This window comes from Erpetoichthys calabaricus, chromosome 10 (genome assembly GCF_900747795.2).
Source record: "Erpetoichthys calabaricus chromosome 10, fErpCal1.3, whole genome shotgun sequence".
In the NCBI taxonomy this organism is placed as follows: domain Eukaryota; kingdom Metazoa; phylum Chordata; class Cladistia; order Polypteriformes; family Polypteridae; genus Erpetoichthys; species Erpetoichthys calabaricus.
The window spans coordinates 162,244,895-162,261,084 of record NC_041403.2 but is presented as its reverse complement, the minus strand read 5'-3'; the positions used below and the strand labels follow the sequence as shown (position 1 = coordinate 162,261,084).

At 40.2% G+C, this 16,190-nt stretch overlaps 1 protein-coding gene across 3 annotated transcripts in view; it reads left to right on the top strand.

The window, feature by feature from the left end:
- The window catches only part of LOC114659706 (SLAM family member 5-like), a 215,666-nt gene that overhangs the window by 74,571 nt on the left and 124,905 nt on the right, over window positions 1–16,190 (top strand). The window contains exon 1 of one of the 3 annotated variants that reach the window (XM_051932667.1): window positions 6,128–6,302. The exons of the other annotated variants lie outside the window; for them this stretch is intronic. Coding sequence (XP_051788627.1) covers window positions 6,251–6,302 — 52 coding nt within the window. The 5' untranslated portion in view covers window positions 6,128–6,250. Of the gene's footprint in view, window positions 1–6,127; window positions 6,303–16,190 lie in introns of those variants that run through there. 3 annotated transcript variants of the gene reach the window in all.

Here is a 16,190-nt window from a genome sequence, read left to right as displayed (position 1 = left end):
GTGATAAGAGTGTTATAAGTACACAGTTGTTATTGTTTGATAAGAACAGCGGAGTCTAAAGGATCTCGGAAACGACTCATTTATCGATGGGAAAATCATACAAAGTAAAACAAATGCAGGGAACAGAGACTTAAACTGGGTGTTAAGTAATGGAATTTAGATAAAGTAAAAAAATGTATAATTAAAATATATATATACTGTATATATTTATTAATATAATATCGTGACTCTTGTTATTAATGTGTTTTGTAAGATGTCCTTGTGTGCCTATCTATCTATCTATCTATCTATCTATCTATCTATCTATCTATCTATTGTGACAGTTTTGGGTCTCCGTGACCCCTTGAACCCTCAGACTAGACGTCAGACACCAGATAAAAGTCCAAATAATTTATTATTAACAATAATAATAATAATAATAATAAATGTGCACAAAGCACCCTCCACTCCACAATTCTCAAATAATAATAATAATAATACACAATAACAATAATCCTCCTCACTCCCAGACGCGTTGCCACCCTTCCAGCCAGCTCAGCTCACTGTCTGATCTTTCCCACAATCCTTTTATACACCCTGACCCAGAGGTGTTCCTGGCCAACCAGTCCACAGTTCCTTTTCCCTTCTGGGTCAGGGTAAACAGTCCTTTTCTTCACCCCGGGATCACGTTGTTCCTTCCTGTCACGTGACCGTGACGTACTCCCGGGTTACAGGGCACATAAGAGTCCACGAGCCCCCTTACAGCGACTCCCGGTGGCCCCCAAGGTATCCAGCAGGGCTGTGTATAAAAACTACATAGTCCATGAGGCCCTGCTGGAACTCGGGGCCCGTCCACGCTGCTGGGAGAGCTCCTCCTGGCGGCCTGGGGGTGAAGGCCGGAGTAGAAAGCCGGCAATCCTTCACACTATCTATCTATCTATCTATCTATCTATCTATCTATCTATCTATCTATCTATCTATCTATCTATCTATCTATCTATCTATCTATCTATCTATCTATCTATCTATCTATCTATCTATCTATCTATCTATCTATCTATCTATCTATCTATTTGGTGTGTATATAAAAAAAGAAGCCAACGTGAGGACCTGTAAGCCATTTATTTCTCACACTACACACTCTGGCGTCCTTCTCCTCTCATGCAGTTTTTGCCTGTCTGGGTCTTCATCCTCTTTTTTTCCATACTGGTTCAATCCAGTTTGCCACCTGCTCTCGAGACAGTAGTAGACACCTTTGTATGGAATCTCTATTTCTATTTCTTGGAATGTCTGTCATGTCTTGGCATGGAAGAGCCTTCATTCTACACAAACAGCTAACAGACTGAGATGTTTCTTGAGAGAGCTCTTTCATTTTGTCCGTTTTTTGAATCCAGAACTGACCTTGCAATCCAAGCGAACAGAATAGCAGGCTTCATCAGTGCTAATGCAAAGACTGAGGTTTCTCTAATAACCGATTAGCATTTAAAATGACTAATGAAGGATAAGACAAGGAAGTTGATCATTAGACACTGAAGGAATGCCTGCTGAAAATGCTTTTGCAGTCAAGCAGTAACGGTCGTTATACACAATAGTAATCACTTACCCGGATCAAAAAAGGCATCGATTTCTCTCAAAAACATGAAAACTTCAGGGTGACCTCAAACTTTTGACTGGTATTCTATGCGGACCCCCTTATTAGGTTGGGGTCTGGGCTAAATGCCTCCCTTCTCCCCTTCTAGCTCCACCACTGATTCGTAGGTTTGGTAACAAATTGAAAGACTGCATGATGTTTCTGCCAATCTGTTTATTACGGGTCTTGTCTGCCCACTTCTCAGCGTGGATCGGGGACCCAAGTGGTCTTTTAGCGCACTGGAGTCACGTGATCAAGTCACGAGATGCTGCAATTAATTTGCTGTCATTAAGAATAATCAACTTAGCTTTAATTGGGTAAAACCTGTCCAGGGGTTGTTCCTGTCTTGGACCCGATGCCTGCTGGGAAAAGCTCCAGCTTCCCCTCGACCCGACTCAGCTTCAAAATGGATGGATGTCAGTTTCAGTCGTTGTAATGTCTGCTGTTTATACAGTGGCTATTATTCCGGTTATTTCATTTTATTAACCTTATTTGCTTTGGCCAACGCTGATGTGTATTCAAGGCAGGTGGTTGTCCATCTTCTCGTATTCTCTGCCCCTTTATCTTTTAGCATAAACACGGTAAGAGGAACTGGAATATGTTTAGATTCCCTTTCACTTCCTCGTAAAACATGGAAATAGTAGATAAGCAATAATGTAACAGCACAGTGTTGATCCAACTTGAAATGTTAAACAAGACCCATTTTGTGGACCCATATCTAGTCTGATGTCAGAGTCATTAGGGAGAAGTCGTAAAACTGTCTCCATGAAAACACGTGAGATGATAAGAACTGCAAATAGACACAGCTGGGAAGTTTAAAAATGAATTTACAGGATACATCTCCATTGCCATGAAAATCACAAACAGAATAGGAGACAAAGCACACCAAGCCCACTAGGAACGGTGCTGATATTCGTCCGAGTTTGCGGACTCAGCTCTCTCACTGTGATTGTACATGAACCGAATAGCCCTTATTAGGGGCCCACCATACTCTCCCAACACCTCGCACAGAATCCCTTGAGGATTCACGGTCATACACCTTCTCTAAACTCCATAAAACACGTGTAGACTGATTGGACGTACTCTCATGCACCCCTCCAGGGTCTGGACAGAATCCACATTGCTCCTCCTGGATCTGAAGTTCTCAATGACAATTTCTTTTACAGACGACGTGGTCCTGTTGGCTTCATCATGGCTGTGAACTCCAGCATACATTGGGATGGTTTTGGGGAAGAGTGTCAAGCGAAAGGGATTGGAATTAGCACCTCCAAATCTGAGGCCATGGTCCTTAGTAAGAAAAAAAATGTGGCCTGTCCTCTCTGAGAGAGAGAGATGAGTTAGTGCTGCAAGTGGAGGAGTTTAAGGACCTCAGAGTCCTGTTTATGAGGGGAAAAGGGAAGGTGAGATCAACAGATGGATGGCAGTGGCGAGCGCAGTTATGACATCGATATACCGACCAGTAGTGGTGAAGATTGGAGCGGAGTCAGCTCTTGATTTACCAGTCAACCTACATCCCTACCTTCACTTATGGTTATGAGGTTTCGGTAATGGTCAGAAGAATGAGATCATTGGTACAAGTGGCTGAATTGAGCTTTCTTCACAGGATGGCTGGGCTCTTTCTTAGAGACAGAGTGACATATCTGAGTAGAACCACTGACCCTTCGCTTCAAGAGGAGCCAATTGAGGTGCTTTGGCCATTTGATAAGGATGCATCCCTGTGGGGGTTTTACGGGCAAATTCAACTAGGAGGAAATATAATTTACTGCAGAATGGGTTCAAAGTTGTAGTGATTGGGAGAAAAGATCAGTCCAACTGAACATAAGAACATAATAAATGTGACAAACGAGAGGAGACCATTCAGTCCATCCAGCTCGTTTGTTTAACTAATATCTATGCTGTCCCAACATCTCATCCAGATCTTTCTTCAAAGTTCTCGAAGTTTCTGCTTAAGCTCCATGTCCTAATAGTTTCTTCCATATTTTGCCAACCCATTGTATAATAAAGTGTTTCCTGGCTTCAGTCATAAATGATCTTCCCCTAAATATCCACAGGTGTCCTCAAGTATGCAATTCACTGTTTAGTTGAATGGATTCTGCTGGATCCAGTTTATCTCTGCCTTTGAGAATTTTGAAGATCTGAACTGGTTTGTCACGCACTCTCCTCTGCTCGAGGCTAAACTGCTTTAATTCTCTGAGTCAGTCACAGCAGGACATGTCCTAAAGTCCTGGGATGCATTTGGTTATGTCCTCTGCTCAGCTGCTATGTCTTCCTTGTTGTGTGGTAACCGGAACTGCGCACAGTACTCGAGATGTGGCATCACTAGTGAATTACATAATCTGAGCACGATGTCCCTTGGCTTAAGTTCAACAGTTTTTATGACATACCCTAACATTCTATTAGCCGTTTTAATCACTTCTCCACATCACTTAGATGATGAATATGTTGTGTCAACATAAATGCCTACATCCTATTCAGAAGTTACTTCCTTCAGGGCAGTGCCTCCCATCCTGTATTTATAACTAATCTTATAGATAGATAGATAGATAGATAGATAGATAGATAGATAGATAGATAGATAGATAGATAGATAGATAGATAGATAGATAGATAGATAGATAGATAGATAGATAGATAGATAGATAGATAGATAGATAGATAGATAGATAGATAGATAGATAGTGTGGTGGGCATGGGACCCTGCCGGGACGCCCCTTCTACATATGTTCCGGGGAAGCAACCATGGGCGTCTCAGTACCTCCCCCGGGACGCTTGGTGGCAGCCTCCCTGGGTTGGAGCGGTGCCTCAGTTTCCCACAGGGCTCCATGGGAGATGGAGTTCTCCACAGCCATGTTGGGATCTGGGGTGGCTGCCAGAGGATGCTGCATGGGTCTCTAAGCCGGCCTGGACAACTCTACAGCCCCACCCAGAAGTGCAATTGAAAACAGGTGATCAAGCACCTGGAGCACTTCCGGGTGGGCTATAAAAAGGACCAGCAACCACCACTCAGGGGCCAGAGTTGGGAGGTGGAGGACGAAGCTAGACGGGTGGAGTGGTGGTGCCAGAAGAAAGGGTTGTGTGATTTACTTTAAGTGCTGTGTTGTGGCTGGGGGGGTTCACAGGGAAGAAAAGCTGAAGAAAAATAAAGTCTTTGTGTATTTTTACACGTGCCTCAGTGTGAGTCTGTGTCGGGTTGGGCGCAATACAGCATCTAATTCACAATAGATAGATAGATAGACAAAAGAGTTGGGGACCATCCCTGTATAATGTCCAGTGGACAAAGGAAACAAAATAGCCAAATTAAGGATCAAAATACTTGTTCACTACATCACATTGACTGTATACAGAGGGAGGGTTTTTATCCAAGAACAAAAATGGTGGACGGAAATGAGTTGGCAGGAAATGACGCTGAAACGGGCAGATTGAAGCGATGTCATTAAAAGGGACCGGAAGTGATGTAGTAGTGGTTGTGACGTCATCTTCGTGTGACCAGAAGTGTCGTCATTGGTCAGGGTTGGAAGAGACGTCATCAAGAAATGCCGGAGTTGACGTTCGGACGGCCATCTTGGAACCTGGAAGTAAGGTAAGTGTGTCAGTTCTCTTCTTTTTGTGTGAAGAAACAGAGAGAGAGGCGTTAGTGCCGCAGATCAGCCCTTCGTCTGGCGATATATCATTCTCCTCCGGGCTCGTTACCTGCCTCCTTTATTATTAAATGGTTACAACACAGTCAACTTCTCTTTTTGTACTACCGTTTTCTTTCCATGAATACATAACTGTGTTTATGTGTGAGAAAATTTATTAGGTAGAATGCCCAGAGGGGGCTGGGTGGTCTCATGATCTGGAACTCCTGCAGATTTTATTTTTTCTCTCCAGCCGTCTGGAGTTTGTTTTCTTTTTTCTGTCCTCCCTGGCCATCGTACCTTACTCTTATTCTATGTTAATTAATGTTCTCTTATTTTAATTATTACTTTGTCTTTTTTTCTCTTTTCTTCATCATGTAAAGCACTTTGAGCTACATTATTTGCATGAAAATGTGCTATATAAATAAATGTTGTTGTTGTTGTTACACCTCATAAGTATTTCAGAATTACAGTAGTATACTCGGTAATAAAATGAGCTGTTAAAGCAGTGTTGTAGATTGCAGTTAGGAGCTAATGTGCTACTGCTGACTCGATGTTTCAGAAACATGTCACTTCCTCATTTACTTTTTAAAAGTAAACACCAACATTTATTTCTATAGCACATTTTCATACAAACAATGTAGCTCAAAGTGCTTTACATGATGAAGAAAGAGAAGAAAAAAAAACAAAATAAGAATTAAAATAAGAGAACACTAATTAACATAAAATAAAAGTAAGGTCCGATGGCCAGGGAGGACAGAAAAAACAAAGCGTATTGGAAAACTAAGCACGCCGATGTGCGTAAAGAGAAAGACACACAAGCTCTTGCGGGCGCGGGCACGGGCGCGGGCGCGCGCACTGCCAAACGTGCCAGGAAAGGGGCTGCTTGAAAAGTTGGTTTGTTCTGAAAGTAACAGCCACTACACCTAATTTAAGCAAGTCTAAGCTTGAATGCATGGGTGAAAAGATTTAAGAACTAAAGCGAGAAAAAAAAAGAACAGCGGGCTTTATACTTCAAATAATCATGAAACTGAAGTTAATCAGGTTAACGGGACTACTTCTTCCTCTCATTTACGGTAAGCATTTTCTTTAAACTTCGTATATTATGTACGGGATGTTAATCATTTAAATTTGTGCACATTCTAACGTTATGCTTTTTATGTTTCATTTCTCACCTGCTTTACGTATTGCTTTATATATACATTTAATTTAATATATATATGGCATTCGTAGTCTGAATCACAATCTGATTGTATGGGTGGTTTTACCCCGATCTACAGGCTGTTAAATGAACGAACCACACGCCCTGGCACAAAGTTAGAGGCTTCGCCTTCGCCTCTGGCGCTGACTTCCGAGGTTCGATTCCCCGAGAGGGGGTGCAGTGAGTGTGTTCGCCTGATGAGCCCAGAATTAGGGCGAAACACGTGTCGCGTACTCTTTGCATTATTTGACAGTAAACTATTTCAGTACACACACACACACACACACACACACATATATATATATATATATATATATATATATATATATATATATATATATATATATATGGTTGAAATAGTTTACTGTCAAATAAATGCAAAGAGTACACGACACGTGTTTCGCCCTCATTCTGGGCTCATCAGGTGTAGCAGATTGCTGGCCAACCACAAAGCGTTACCTGGTAGGTAACCACCCACACTATCAGATTGTGACACAGACTTCGAATGCCGTGAATATATATATATTTAAAGCGATGCGTAAAAAACACACATAAACACACATTGGTCTGAACACACACCAAAATGACTTAAAAGAAAGAAAATTCAATCTTAAAAAAGAAGAACACCTGACAGTTTAAGTCTCATTTGAGGCGCTATAGAGGCGTAGAAATGAAGAAGCGCGTTTTGTGCCACATTTCTGCTGAAGCATCACTTTCCTTTTTCTGTTTAGCTTATTACGTTGAAAGAAACGTTGTTATAAGCTGCAGTTGCTTTTGCTTTTCTCTCTTTAATCTGCACCACTTAGACATCTCTCTTTCAATGACCATCCATTTTGTCTTTTGCTTTTTCGACACTATAACGTAATTTTATAAAAGTCACACCTATTCTGCTCGTGCCCCAGCCACTCCTGTTTTTCTTTAAAAGCGTTTTATTTCTGTCTGATTGGGTAAATTTATAATTGTGAGGGTCGGGAAGGGTGTTGGGCAGCAGTCGGTGACAACGTGCACTTTATCTTTTTTGCGAAGCATAACCTAAAATCCCTATTCGATCAGGATGCCAGGAACCACCCCTAGTCATCCTGCTAGTAGATCCGTCCATGTCTATAGAGAAAACATCAAGAATCAAACTTGGACGGAATTTCAGTCCATTTCAGGACCCGTTGACTTGAGCACGACCACTCAGTCACAGTGTACCATAGTCAATCAACACCCCCATTTAGCTCACTGACTCCCAAAGATGTAACGCAGCTGAACGCGGTCTCACAGTCCTGCTCTTTGTCATTTTTATTGTTCAGATTCACAAAATTGAAAATGTACTCTAAAAAAACTACTTAGTTTGTATAGTAAAATGGCAGCAATACACATTTTGAAAAAACAGCATGTTTGTATTTTATATTACAAAATTAATTTTGAGGAAACTATCTAGTACAAGGGTGGCATGGTAGCACAGTGAGTAGCGCCACTTCCTTGCAGTTAGGAGACCCGGGTTCACTTTCCGGGTCCTCTCTGCATGAAGTTTGCATGTTCTCCCTGTGTCTGCATGGGTTTCCTCCCCTCCTGTAGTTAGGATATAGCGGGTTGGATAATGGATGGATATCTAGTACATCTAGCTCTGCTACACTGCCCTCTCCTCAAAAACCCTCCGTCTGTCTTGGGCTCGCTAGTCTGTTCTTATCCCACTGCTGACACCAGTGTAATAATCGGGTTAAAGGAATTAGCCTCATCCAATTGCTGGTGAGTAATCCATCCACTTCCAGCTGCTTTGTCCCTTTACCCGTTCATTATTTCAGTATCTTTGATATAGTTAATATAATAATAAATGAAATAATAAATGTTAATTACCTCATCAAGAAAGGTCATCCAGTAAGTTAGATAATTTACAAGGTAAAAGAACAGGCAGTTGGGTTGCTTATATTCAGTATAATGTGAACACGGCTGTTTTAAATTCTTGTTAGACTACTGAGACCTTGGAAACCATTAGACCTTTACTGCAGAAAAATACCTGTTAAGAGCATACTTGACTGTGAAAATTGGGTAGATTTGCAATACTTCAAAATATTTGATAGGAAAAGCTTTTTTTAAAATTGTAAAATTTGCAACTGTTTTGCCCATATAATAAAAGACATAGTAGTCGAATATGATGTAGTTCTTGAAGAAAAAGTCTTGATAAAAAGAATTTATAAAAATCTGGTCAGATGAAGTTACATTGTAAATCAGAGCACTGGACCAAGACAGTGACTTTAAAATGAGTTCATCGAGAGCACAGAGACACAGTTGGAAACTTGTGAAGGGGAAATTTATACAGAGAACCACAGACACATGGAATATGTGACAGAGTAGTGTGGTGGACAGGAGGTCTTTAGGGGCCTTCAAAACTCAAGTTGCTGTTATTTTAGAAGATTTAAGTGGATAGGACTGATGAGCTCTGTTGAACTGATAGACAGATATGAAAGGCACTATATACAGTACAATGACATGATAGATAGATAGATAGATAGATAGATAGATAGATAGATAGATAGATAGATAGATAGATAGATAGATAGATGTGAAGGTCACTAATAGTTAGGTTATTTTTTTCCTCAAGCATTGCTTATCTAAGTGGCACTCATATTAATGGGTATCTCTTTAGCGCTAACACTCCCAAATCCATACTCTTAACGAAAGTGTAATCGAGCGACGCTCAGGGGTCTTCCGCACGATTCTGTTGCCCCCCAACCAGTCCCCCACCCCCAAGTAACGTCACCACCACCTGCTTTCAATGCGCGTAAAGTAAGGGTGTGTCATGGTGTCGGAGATCCAGTGGCGTAGCTCGAGTTCGTGTCGCTCGGGGCGGGCGGTGCTTCACCTTGCCACCCTCCAACATATCTATTATCTAAATATCAAATCTATTATCTATTTAAATAGAAAAAGTAAGGTAGAATTTGTATAGATTTATTCATATATAGAGAAATATCAATATCTTTTCACATATAATTATTTATAAGCATCAACTAGACAAGAATATTGTATAGACGCACTGACACGGATAAGCCGATGTTCTAATTATTATTTTAATATAATTACGCTGCGAAAACCGCAGAACCAGTGTAGTGTACAAGTGACAGGTGGGGGCTGTTTTCTGCGCTGAGCAAGAACGCATTCGGATTGAAAACGAAATGAAATAATAAATTAGTTGTTTATCTTCCTAGAAATTATTATCGTTGTAATGTTTATGTTTATTTCTGTTATTGCCTCGTACATAACTGCTGTGTCTGATGCCTTCACAGAAGGAGAGTCTGAAAATTATTTTTGAAGCATTTGTGGATAAAAATCAGAGAATTTTACTTTTTTCATTCATGAGTGATATTTTTTCGAACCCTGCTGCTTACACACGAATTTTTACTTAGCCTTTTGGCAAATAATGCCGCCCCCAATAACGTACCGCAAGGGGCGGACCGCCTCCTCCGCCCGTCCCTATACGCCGCTGCACAGATCTTTTCATATGAAAACAACGGAGTTCTGGGGACATTTACTTCATAAAAGCTGAGCAATATGAAATTTTCGTTATATCGATTAACTGGACTCTTACTTCACCTTTGTTACGGTAAGCATCTTCTTTAAATTCCGCGCGTGATGGTCAGGAAGCATTGTGTTTCTTTTTTCCCAAATCTTATCGATACAATTTTTGTGGTCTTTGCATTTTTTTTTTGTTTATTTTCATCTAACAGCTTTACACTTCGCCGTGCACACAACTTGCACATGTTTTACGTTTGGCTCTGTAGTCGCTCTGGCAAGAACATAATATAGCAATATAATCATTTGGGAAATAAAATAATAGTTTAAAAGATACTTCCCTTTCAAAGTCGAATCTCCGTGTAAGAGAATGTTTAAAATGTGTCACCTACGTTTCACCGCTCTTTATTTTTATTTTTTATTCTGCCGTATTTTTTTTTATAATATACGTCTAGATCTCCTTCCTTTACTCTATTCAAAACTGCGCCATCGTGGGTGCGATAGATAGATAGATAGATAGATAGATAGATAGATAGATAGATAGATAGATAGATAGATAGATAGATAGATAGATAGATAGATAGATAGATAGATAGATAGATAGAAAAAGTTCCTTACCTAGATGGAACGCCAGCCAATTGAATGCTCACAAGGAAAGACATAATGTTCTCTACTTTAGCCAGGAAGATGGCAGCAGATGCCAGTTTGGAACCGGGTATTCTCATGTCCCAGCGGGGTCAACACCTGGCCAGGTGGCCAGTGTAATGGAAGAACCTAAGGGAGGCAACTGATCAGGGCTACATCCTCCCCCAATATGTTATGTGGCAGCCTCCCTGGGTGACACTACCTGTACGGACACCCACAAGGCATGCTGGGAATTGAAGTCCCAAGGGACAGCCTTGTTGGGTTCGGGAAGTGTGAAAGTGTCTCCACTGGGCTATGCCCTAGCACCAGGCGAGTTGGAGTCGGATGTGGAGGATGGACAAAGCTCGCCTGGGAGGTGTGGAGAAGAAAAGAGAATGAATAAGAATTGTATTGTGTTTCTGTCACTTTTGAAGTCTTTTCAAAATGTATTTATCATAATGGACCTTTTATTTAAACCGGGACTTGTGTCTGTGAGGTAGTGTCTGGGGTTTGGGGTGCTGCAACACCCCCTAGTGGTCACAATAGATAGATAGATAGATAGATAGATAGATAGATAGATAGATAGATAGATAGATAGATAGATAGATAGATAGATAGATAGATAGATAGATAGATAGATAGATAGATAGATAGAACTTTACTTGTCCCCAGAGGATATTTGGCTTTAGAGAAGCTCAATAAATCAAAAAATAAACCAACAAATGTCATTTTAATAAACAAGAACCTACTTCTGGAGTACAGACCAGGCTAAACTGCTTTAATTCTCTGAGTCAGTCACAGCAGGACATGTCCTAAAGTCCTGGGATGCATTTGGTTATGTCCTCTGCATAGCTGCTATGTCTTCCTTGTTGTGTGGTAACCGGAACTGCGCACAGTACTCGAGATGTGGCATCACTAGTGAATTATATAATCTGAGCGTGATGTCCCTTGGCTTAAGTTCAACAGTTTTTATGACATACCCTAACATTCTATTAGCCGTTTTAATCACTTCTCCACATCACTTAGATGATGAATATGTTGTGTCAACATAAATGCCTACATCCTATTCAGAAGTTACTTCCTGCAGGGCAGTGCCTCCCATCCTGTATTTATAACTAATCTTATAGATAGATAGATAGATAGATAGATAGATAGATAGATAGATAGATAGATAGATAGATAGATAGATAGATAGATAGATAGATAGATAGATAGATAGATAGATAGATAGATAGATAGATAGATAGATAGATAGATAGATAGATAGATAGATAGATAGATAGATAGATAGATAGATAGATAGATATTGTGAAAGATGCTATATAATAGATAGATAGATAGATAGATAGATAGATAGATAGATAGATAGATAGATAGATAGATAGATAGATAGATAGATAGATAGATAGATAGATAGATAGATAGATAGAACTTTACTTGTCCCCAGAGGATATTTGGCTTTAGAGAAGCTCAATAAATCAAAAAATAAACCAACAAATGTCATTTTAATAAACAAGAACCTACTTCTGGAGTACAGACCAGAATTATTTTTCTCTGTATTTTTTTAATTTGATATACTGAATGACTGAAAGGAAAGAAAAACTCCTGACTTGTTTAAAGTAAGAAGAGCAGTCCCAGTCACACTCTCACAAACACACACATAGCGATCCCATCCAGACAAAATCTCAAGTGGTGCCAATTGTCAGTCACTCTGCAATAAGATTCCGCACATAGGGACTCACTGTCATCAGCACTAATAAGCATGTGGGTGTCATCGAGCTCCAGTAAAAGTGGAACTCTTTTGCTTATGTGCCACTTACAAACCAAACTACCTCTTAGTTGTTCTGAGGAGCAGCTTCAGTAGCCTTGATAAACGTTGTGAGCAAGAAGTTGATAAATTTTTCCATGTTTGGTCCCCTGTTATTATTTCAATCATTCGAAATAAAGGAAAGTACTGTATAGACAAAATAAAAGAAATATCGTATTAATTAAAGTATAAAAATACCAAATAGAAGACAATATAATATAAAATAAAATAAAACAGCTTACTGAAAATCAGAAGTGTCAAGGAGTGGATGTTGTCCTTGACGGCTTTTGGTTTAGTGATTGCTGTTGTTCATAGTTACATTTTCTGACATTCAAGTCAGATGGTATCTCGCCTCTTGATCTCTGACGTCGTTTCCTAAGTCGCCTTTCTTTTGCCTTCTTCCATTTAGTCCTGCAGACATGTCATATTTATGTTAAAATGCACAGGTAGGGTTATGGGACATGTGACTCTGCCCACATTTCATTGGCTATCTTGTCCTGATGACAAATCACTCTGATCAAAGTGTTTGATCTTTTAAGTACCTCCGCACCCTCCTTCCTTTCTCAAGCGCTAAACTAATTCTTCATTTCCTAGTCCTACGGCGCTCATTTGTTCACAGGTTTTGTGGCATCTGTGCTGATTTCCCATTCCCAGGTCATGAACTTAATTGAAAAAGAAACTGACTGGAACAAATGCATTAATTACTGGTAAAATACAAATGGATGCTTGCAATGCCTGTAACTAAAGTCCTGTAAATTCAGTTCATCCTGCGTCGTTGAGCAAAATTATTCAGAGTTAATAAAAAAAACAGTCTGCAGTTTTAAAAAGGCAAGATTTTCCAATCCAGGACAGTCATCAAAGCCAAACTGACCAATCAGATTGCTCTGAGGGACCAGACCCGCACACACACACACACACACACACACACGCACATGCACACATACACAGACCTTAGTGTTTTATTATATAGTAAATATATCCAAAGTGAAAATACTGCTTTGTGTGTATTTTTTTTATATACAGTATAAAAAGAGACATGGGTGGGACGGTGGCACAGTGGGTAGCGCAGCTGCCTCGCAGTTGGGAGACCTGGGGCCTGGGTTCGCTTCCCGGGTCCTCCCTGCGTGGAGTTTGCATGTTCTCCCCGTGTCTGCGTGGGTTTCCTCCAGGTGCTCCGGTTTCCTCCCACAGTCCAAAGACATGCAGGTTAGGTGGATTGGCGATTCTAAATTGGCCCTAGTGTGTGCTTGGTGTGTGGGTGTGTGTCCTGCGGTGGGTCGGCACCCTGCCTGGGATTGGTTCCTGCCTTGTGCCCTGTGCTGGCTGGGATTGGCTCCAGCAGACTCCCGTGACCCTGTATTCGAATTCAGCGGGTTGGAAAATGGATGGATGGATGGAAAAAGAGACATTTTAATTGGCTTTTCTTAAAGCTGTATGGTGGCGTGCTGTTTAGTGTTGCTGACTCAGCATCTTACTTTATGTGTGAATCCTGTGCTTGTATTCTGTGTTGAATTTGTTTTTATTTTACATTCCCAAATATATGCCGGTTACATTAATAGGCAGATGTAAAATGTGTGTGTGTATGTGGGCCCTGTAATAGACTGATGTCCAAAACTGCAAAGACAGCATTTGGACCTCTGATTCAGGGCGTCTGAGAATGTTATTTTAATATAATTTTGCTTAAAGTACTCACATACATTTATTCATCATAATGATGTCATTTTTTTTTTCAGGAGTCTTATCCACTTCTGTGCATAACGAAGAAGTGGTTTTGGAAGTTGGCAAGTCATTTACATTTCCAGGAAGTCTTCCTCGGGAAGGGTTTCTCAGACACCATCATTCCCACCATACTTCACTTGTGGCTGATATATCTGACTGGAACGTAGTTCACATTTATCACAATTACCAAGGAAAAATTGAGTTTGACAGTGTTAAGAAGTCCATGACAATCAAGAATCTCCACCATAGTGACAGTGGCACGTATTCTCTGGAGTCTGTCAAAGATGAGAAGTTTTTTAAGAATTATCACCTAAAAGTATACAGTAAGTGATAAAAGTATGGAGTTTCTGGTCAGATTTAATATGTGGTAGCATAGGAGGGTTAAGAACCTTCAGGAGCCGAATAGGAAGAGACTTCACATCTGTGAGTAGAAAGCTCTTCTCAGTGGCTTCCATGGTGCAGTATCATCAATATGATCTGGAGTTTGTGTTTTATTTATTTATTTTTTTTTTAAGTTTTTTTCTTGGCCTCTAAAAACAATGGAGGTAGTATTTTGGTATGACTTTATATAATTTTTTGATTCAAGATGTTTTTTAACATGTTCATTTTGAAATGCTTCTTCCCGAGGTGCCATTTTGGTTTTGGTATGGGCGCCGTCATTTCACTGTTTGTAATGCAAGGCTGCCATGCTGTTGTTAGGCAGGATGTCAGGGAGTGTGCGAAGCGTGACGTAATTATTTAGGTAAAGTGTCATACACTCCTTTAATGTCTGAGTTTGGGACTATCAACAACAATTTAAATCAAATTAATCATCCATCCATCCATCCATCCATCCATTTTCCAACCCGCTGAATCCAAACACAGGGTCACGGGGGTCTACTGGATCCAATCCCAGCCAACACAGGGCGCAAGGAAGGGAACCAATCCTGGGCACACACACACCAAACACACACTAGGGCCAATTTAAAATCGCCAATCGACCTAACTTGCATGTCTTTGGACTGTGGGATGAAACTGGAGCACCCGGAGGAAACCCACGCAGACATGGGGAGAACATGCAAATTAATAATATATTGAATAACTATTATAAAAGTAAAGTTGAATAAATTGGACACTGCAGCTGCATGAAAAAAAAAATTGAGTATGCGTTCAGGTAAAGTAACATATCCTGTTGATGGATTTTGTAGCAAAGGACCACTGTATCTCTAGTATGTTCAGGACTTATCGTGTTCGCTACGGAGTGTCGATCAGGACACTGACAAATGATGTAGAGTATTCCACACAGTAGCTTAGTTTGAAATTGAACTCATTTATTTGGAGATATACACCTGCATTCTAATAGGTATAGGCGTATTTGTATGTGTGGTCTACAATAAAAAAAAGAATACATAAAACTTATTGATAAAGTACCCAAAGTCCACTAAATGGCAGTATTACTGAAATTAAGCACTAGCTTACCGGCAGTATAGAATCCAATCCAACATATAAAAACATAAAATACAAAGAAAAGGCACATGAACCCACCTCTGGTCATCAACGCACACTTATCTTAACTCGGTACACTGCTGATTCTTACTTATAACAAATAAATGTTTCTTTATGCGGAATTGACTATTGCGACACTCGTGCACCTTCTTCACTGTTTTTACATCCCATAATAGACACTCTCATGCATGCTGGGAGGTGCACCCTTAAATGTGATCCGTGTCTCTTTATAATTGATATCTCTCTAACAGATTTGGCCTAAAATTAATACAAAACTACAATTTTGGTGTAACCACAGGCCAAATTTCATCCATTTATCTCATTGCGTTTTTGAGGTATCGTGTTTACACACACAGACACAGACATAATTAAAAAAAACAGTATTTTCGAACTCAGGGAGGTCTAAAACGTCAAGATTCATCAAAATCTTGAGACTGAATTTTTTCATGATTACTATACTCTCTCTACATTTCGTATACGAGAAAGTAAAAGAACAGAATTAAACCACGCAGACATTGGGTTCTTTGTTTCTCTCTTTCTCTCTATAGAATACTTTGTCCCCCAGGCTCACCCTTGCGGTCTCTTCAGTTGGCAGAGATGCCGGCAGCTGCGGTTCCAAGTTCTAGCTCTCGT